Genomic DNA, 7,423 nt, shown 5'->3' with positions numbered 1-7,423 from the left:
TCATACCACAGGAACAGTGAGGATAATGATTTCCACCTTTGAAACCTTGTTAGGCCCCATAGTGAAGTTTATTTATCATCCCACCTGTTCATAAGATCATAAAGACATGGATGAACATCAAACACAAATATAAGCTTGATCCAAAACTTCTGTGGCCCCCAAGAAAATTTTCAACTCTGGAAGTTCAATTCAACTGTTTCCTGTGTTGTGGTCCATTTGACCATTGTATATACTTCAGTTTTGGACTCAGGCCCTAAAATTATCTGGTAAAATATATGGATGTACGAAGCAGATAAATACATAAATCATGGTGGACCTCACATGGTCCAGCCCCCCTCGACCAGCTCGGTAAAGGCAGGAGCTATGTGGAACACACGGTGATGTCCATTTTTCAGATATTCTGAGCTTCATGAGGTCAAAAAATGAAGAAGATATAAGAGTCAAGTGAACTTCACAGCGGGGATTGAACGTCCACCGTTGAAAACTTTTTAGAGCCACATAAGTTTTGATTATACCGATATTTGTCACTTCGCTGTTAGCCACCCCGCAGGGGAATTGATACCAAGGCATCGTGTTGAAACGAGGTATTTTTTTATTTTTTATTTTTGGTTAGCTTGTTAGTACACACCCATACACACACTCAATGTTAGCCACCCCTGTTAGGGATCGATAACAAGACCTCAATTGTTGAAACGAGGCATCTCCACTCAGTCTGCCAGTTGAGCTATGGATCCGAGTGTTTTAAAACGAAGTATCTTTGCTCAGTCTGCCACTTGAGTTATGGAACCTTGAAGTGTGGGTGTCATTATCAGTGTTGCTTGCTATCCCATAGTGCACCCAAGATGGTACGGCTCTTAACGTGGGGCCCACTTTTATATACGTATTCGCATCATGCCAATCATTTATCTTTTATTAGATAAATTTAGAGTGGGAGCCAAAAAAATAACCACATCTAAATCTCGAGTACTAGGGAAAATAGTGGTGATCGGACATTCGCCATTAAAAACTTCCTAGGGCCACTATAATATTTAGTTTACATTGTTGATGAGGTTAAAAAACATGGATGAAAGGGAATAACAAATATCAATTTGATCCAAAACTTTTGTGGCCCACAAGGAATTTTAATGGTCAATCATAGCTGCTGCCCACCTAAGATCTGGATCTATTCTATTTTTTGGTTCATACCATAAAATGATCTAGAAAAACAGATGGACAGCTTGGATATAGAATATATCCATCAAAGTGGGCCCTTTGGTGAGGGCACACCGTCTTAGGTGAGGTGGGGACGCACCTAATCGGCAGCCGCACGTGTAAAATCGTTCCAATTTATACCGACTTAATGTTACTGTATTCCACCATTTTCTGATAAAAATCCCCCGTTAATTCAAATCCCTCGCACTTGCAGTGACTCGATTGTTGAGAGATCGCTTACCATTAAAAACTCTTTTGGGCCACACAAGTTTTGGATCAACCTGATATTTACGTTTTCCCTTCATTTAGGTCGGTGTGATCTTATGAACAGGTTGGATGAAAAATAAATATCAAGGTGGGCCCACTGCGCTCTTTGGTGTGATCCACTTCAGCATTGGATCTGCCTATTTTTTCATTCATCCCAAGGGGTGTACACGAACCGAGCTAGCTCGACTCGACTCGAAAAAGCTCGATTCAACTCAGTTCAAAGTTGAATTCGAGTCAGGTCGCGTTGATTTTTTGAGCTTGAAAATGAGTTCGAGCTGAGTTCGAGCCGAGTTCCAGCAGGCCCCAACTCGACTCGACTCAGATCGAATCCAGCTTGAATCCAACTCGGTTCGGTGACTTGGTTACTTTGCCATTGATGTTGCTCACCAACAGTTTGATAAAATGACTCAACGAAATGTGGCTGGTGGCAAGAAAGGTATGTACATGAAACAAATATCCTTTTTCTCTTTATTTTTCTTGGTTTTTGTGTTGCTTAGAAAGTGTTTGATAAAATATATGTAAAATTGTTGCTTTTGTTTGTAAAACTATGGGATTTTGAAGTTGCACTTCAAGTGTTTGTGGAAATGCCTCAATGGTGAACTCGGCTTGATCTTGGCTCGAACTTGACTCGAGCCGAGTTGGCCAGTCAGGCTTGAGTACCGAGCCAAGCCGAGTTCGAGCTGAGGCTAGCTCGACTCGATGTACACCCCTACACATCCCCCTAAATTTAGGAAACCGCTTGGCTACTCCCCTTGCCACCGGCCCGGTGGCTGTAGTCGGTGCTCTGTGGGCCCCACCATGATGTATATGTTTCATCCATTCCGTTTATCCATTTTTATAGATCATTTTAGGCCTTGCTTCCAAAAATTAGAGGGATATAAATCTCAGGTGGACCACACCACATGAAAACAATAGTGATTGGATATCCATCATTAAAATCCTCGTAAGGCTCACTGTGCTATTTATTTGACATCCAATCTATTGATTAGGTAATACAGACCCAGATGAAGGATAAAAACAAAGATCAGCTTGATCCAAAACTTTTATAGGAAAAGTTTTTAATGGGTGACATTCATTCAAAACTGTTTAATGTGGTCCACTTGATTTTCGTATATATCTCATTTTTGGTCTCATACCATAAAATGATCTATAAAAATAGATGAACAGCATGGATGAAACAAATACATCATGGTGGGCACACACCGCACCCACCCACAGCCATTGGCCGGTGGCAAGGGGAGTAGCCAATCCTTTCCCCTAAAATTAGCAAGCAAAATGGATGTACGGTGTGGATATAACACATACATCATGGTGGGGCTCACAAAACTTTGCCACGTCAACTCTTGCTTGCTGTATTTTACACTACACAATCCGAGTCCCTCGTATCCAGGTGCGTCACTGTCCATTGGGCATACATGCTGATGATTAAACGATTTGAACCGTACGCGTTGTCGTTTGTTCCATAAATAAGCCTATACTTCAGTGACAATAATTTTCTGTGTGCCCACCGTTGCATAGAGTCTACAACATGGACAACTTCGATGATCATTCGGTACGTGTGCCCTACTGGACAGCAACAAACGTTGGATCGGGAGGTGCCAGGCTAAATAGGCATAAAACAATTTGCCATGCGAAGTTTTCGATGAAGCTGATATTTGTGTTTTCCTTTAATCCGTCTGTGAAATTACCTTATCAACAATTTCCATGGCAAATAAATATCACCATGGCTTTAAGAAGGTTTCAACGGCCAACCAACATCATTATCTAGCTGTTTCATCTGGTGTAGTTCACTTGAGCTTTGTAAATGGTTTAATTTTGGGTTCAAGCTTTAAAATGAAATGGAAAAACGGATGGACGGTGTGGATTGATTCATGTATAACAATGGTGGGTCCACATAGTTTACTGGTACGCTTTGTACGGAGTACATACGCAATGAAAAAATTAGCACGGTAGACGCATACCTTTTGCGTGTTTTTTTTTTTCAATCCGAAACTTATGTTACGGAGGCAGGTTTTAAAAAGACGGGGAAAGGGCTTTGGAGAAAAAATAGTTCTACCATATTTGGTGCCGAAAAGGTAAAGGTCTAAATTGGTAATATAAATTTGTTCTGGTCGAAAAATGAAAGTGGATGAAAGGCCGCGTCTATAGCAAAAAATTACCTCAACAAAATCCCCGCTGGGATTGCGTCTTACCCACTCCTGTATCTAACCATGGACGGGCAGTTCAGTGGGCAGGCCCACCCCGATATATCTCCTTATCCACGCCATCCATCCTTTCTTTCCTATCATTCTAAGGAATGTACACAATAATTAGGAAGATCTAACGCTCAAGTAGACCACACCAAATAATAAGCTTGAATTTTATTAAATGCAGCATTAAATGCAAGAGCTAGAGTCATCTGTGGTGTGGTACACTTGAACGTTGGATCTTACTCATTGTTTTGCACATGTCTTATAATTATGTGAGAAGGGATGGACGGCGTGGTTTAGAAGACAAATTACGGTGGGCTCGACCATAGGTATAGCGGGATAGGACGCAATCCTCGTCCGCTTCCCGCGCCTTTCATCACGCCTAAGAGACCACGCTCTCCACCGTAGAAATTACGTCCTGCCCCCGCCCTTCTCTACCCGGGAACGAATTGGCTACTCCCCCTGATACCAGCCCCGTGGCTGGTGTTCGGTGGTCTGTGGGCCCCACCATAATGTATGCATTTCATTCAATCCGTTCATCCATTTTTAAAGATCATTTTAGGCCTTCATCATAAAAATAAGAGGGACATAAATATTATGTGGACCACACCACAGTAAAAAAAAATTTGATTGGATATCTATCATTTAAATCCTCCTAAGGCCCACCGTACTGTTTATCTGACATCCAATTTGTTGATTAGGTCATAAAGGCCCAGATGAAGGTAAAAAAAGAAAGATCAGCTTGATGCAATACTTTTACGGCCCCCAAAATTTTTTTAATGGTCGACGTTCATTCAACACTTTCTCCTGTAATGTGGTCCACTTGAGATTGGGATATAACTAATTTTTTTGTGCAAAATCATAAAATGATATATAAAAATAGATGGACAGAATGGATGAAACATATACATCATGGTGGGGCCCATAAACCACTGAACACCAGCCATTGGCCGGTGGCAGGGGGAGTAGCCAATCCGTTTCCTCTCTACCAACTAACGGGCAGTTCCGTTGGTGGGCCTACTTTAATGGATTGGTTTATCATCGACGCCGTCCATCCCTATTTCCAGATCATTTTAAGGTATATGAAAAAAAGGCAGATCCAACACTCAAGTGGACCACACCGTATATGACTGTTGCATTTAATGCAATTTTGTACATTTAATACAACCAAGCTTATTATTTAGTGTGATCCACTTGAGTGTTGGATCTGTCTTATTTCTGTGCACAGATCATAAAATAAATTGAGAGGAGAGAGAGACAGTGTGGATAAACCCATACATCAGTGTGGGCCCACCCACAAAACTGCCTGTCCGTAGCTAAAGACGGGCAGGGGTAGTACGCAATCCGAAAATTGGATTGCGCATTGAGTTACTAGCACGCTTTTATCGTACTGAGTAAAATCATTTGGGCCCACCGTGAATGTATGTGATTTATCTACTCCATCCATCCATTTTTACTTTATCTACTCCGTCCATCCATTTTTACTGATAATTTTAGGGGTTTATTCCAAAATTTCAGTAAATCCAAAGCTCAACTAGACCATGCCACACGAAATAGTGTGGAATAATGATTTCCACCGTTGAAACTTTCCTAAGGCCCATGGTAATGATTTTTTGCCATCCAACTTTTCATAATATAAAAAAGACGTGGATGAAGAGAAAACACAAACACCAGTTTGATTCAAAACTTACGTGGCTTCCAAGAATTTTTCAATGGTAAAGGTTCAATTACACTATTTCCTGTGGTGTGGTCCACTTAAGCTTTGGATATGCTTACCTTCTATTTTCAAGAGCTAAAATTATCCGTTAACATGGATGAACGGAATGGATAAGATAAATAAATAACGGTGGACCCCACAGTGTTTACTCAGTACGCTAAGGGTACTGAGTTACTCAGTACGCAATCCACTTCCCGCAATCCGCGTGCCCCTCGACGCCAACCCTCCACACCTGTAAGAAACCACTCCCCTCCAGGGTTATAAGAAGCATCTCTCAACGAGGCACATCCACACCACCAAAATGGCTGAGGCTCACTTCCTTGTCCTAACCTTCCCATCCCAAGGCCACATCAACCCCGCCCTCCAATTCGCCAAGGGCCTCGTCCGTACAGGCGCCCACGTCACCTTCGCCACCAGCGTCTACGCCCACAGGCGCTTGCTAAAATCCACTCCTCTGGACGGGCTATCCTACGCCTCCTTCTCCGACGGATACGATGACGGCCTCAATCCCACTGACGACCTCTCCGACTGCATAGAGCGGTTTAAGGAGGTCGGCTCGCGTGCCGTCCCCGACCTCATCCGCGCCCTCGCTAACGATGGCCGCCCCATCACGTGCGTGGTCTACACCCTCCTCCCATGGGCTGCTGACGTGGCTCGTATCATGGGCATACCGTCCGTACTCCTCTGGATACAGCCCGCAGCGCTCTTGTCCCTTTACTACCATTACTTCCATGGATACGATAATCTCATAAAGAGCATCAGCAGCAGCAAAGACCCTTCTTCTTCAATAGAAATACCAGGCTTGCCACTCCTCACCATAAAAGAGCTGCCTTCCTTTCTCCTCCCTCCCTACAACCACCCTTTCATCCTTTCTACATTTGAAGAACTCCTCCGAGTCTTGGAGAAGGAATCCAACCCCAGAGTGTTTGTGAACACGTTCGACGAGTTGGAAGGGGACGTGATGAGAGCCGTCGACGAGCTGGAGATGATCGGGGTGGGGCCATTGATCCCATCAGCTTTCTTGGATTCGAGGGAGACGTCGGATACTTCCTTCGGCGGCGACCTGTTCGAGAAATCAAGGGGTTACGTCGAATGGTTGGATTCGAAATCGCCTTCTTCAGTAGTCTACGTGTCCTTCGGTAGCATTTCGGTGCTACTAGAGCATCAGATGGCTGAGATTTTGAATGGGTTGTTGGAAACCAACCGTCCCTTCTTGTGGGTCATCAGGGCGGCGGAGAATGGGGTTGAAACCGATACTGATATCGAGTTCTGGAAGAAGGTGAGAGCGGCGGAGGAAAGGAAACTAGGGTTGGTAGTGTCATGGTGTTCCCAGGTCGAGGTTCTGTCGCACCCTTCAGTCGGGTGCTTCGTGTCGCATTGCGGATGGAACTCGACGTTGGAGAGTTTGTCTGTGGGCGTTCCAATAGTGGGTTTTCCACAATGGACGGACCAGCCGACGAACATGAAAATGGTGGAGAGTGTTTGGAAGTCGGGCGTGTGGGCCAGGGTTAATGGAGATGGGGTTTTGGAAGGTGGAGAGCTGAAGAGGTATTTGGATATGGTGATGGGAGGAGAGGAAGGAGAAGAGATGAGGAAGAATGCTGTGAGGTGGAGGGATTTGGCGAGGGACGCTGCTGCTAAAGGTGGCTCTTCATATAGGAATATTCAAGCATTTGTGGAGGAAGTTGCAGATATCCGATGATAAACTTTTGGCATATCTTTATTCCATTGTCTATTGGGCACTTTAAAATGGGTACAGGAAAAGATACGACTGGCCTTTCGTACAGGAAAAAAAGTCATTATACTTATAACCAGAGAAATCTTTAAAAGCGAACAAATAAAATTGATATTACTGACAGAAGTGTGTTTTTATTACATATTCATTTGTTCTGCTTGTTAAAAAAAAAAAAAAAAAAAAAACTCAACATTTATTTTTACCCAACTTTACCCACGTCTAAAGAGTAATCTTGGAGAGTTATAGCATGTCATAGGAATATTTGCTGCGGAATTCTCAGCCTTTAATTATATCTAAACTTGAAATTATGTTGGTTAGTCTAAT

The 7,423-nt window shown here is 43.3% G+C and overlaps 1 protein-coding gene across 1 annotated transcript; it reads left to right on the top strand.

Annotated features, from left to right (window-relative positions):
* Window positions 1-5,659: 5,659 nt before the first annotated feature.
* On the top strand, window positions 5,660-7,068 carry LOC131241452 (phloretin 4'-O-glucosyltransferase-like). Its single transcript, XM_058240252.1, has one exon. The coding sequence runs from the start codon at window positions 5,666-5,668 to the stop codon at window positions 7,064-7,066; it is 1,401 nt and encodes a 466-aa protein (XP_058096235.1). The 5' UTR covers window positions 5,660-5,665; the 3' UTR covers window positions 7,067-7,068.
* The last annotated feature ends 355 nt before the right edge of the window (window positions 7,069-7,423 follow it).

The sequence above is a fragment of the Magnolia sinica genome, chromosome 3 (genome assembly GCF_029962835.1).
Source record: "Magnolia sinica isolate HGM2019 chromosome 3, MsV1, whole genome shotgun sequence".
Taxonomy (NCBI): domain Eukaryota; kingdom Viridiplantae; phylum Streptophyta; class Magnoliopsida; order Magnoliales; family Magnoliaceae; genus Magnolia; species Magnolia sinica.
Note: the sequence above shows the minus strand (reverse complement) of the source record. Positions and strands in the feature narration are given on the sequence as shown.

What these genes read in the sequence shown, in the direction of transcription:
- LOC131241452 (XM_058240252.1), top strand. Translation starts at nt 5,666, where the DNA reads ATGGCTGAGGCTCACTTCCTTGTCCTAACCTTCCCATCCCAAGGCCAC.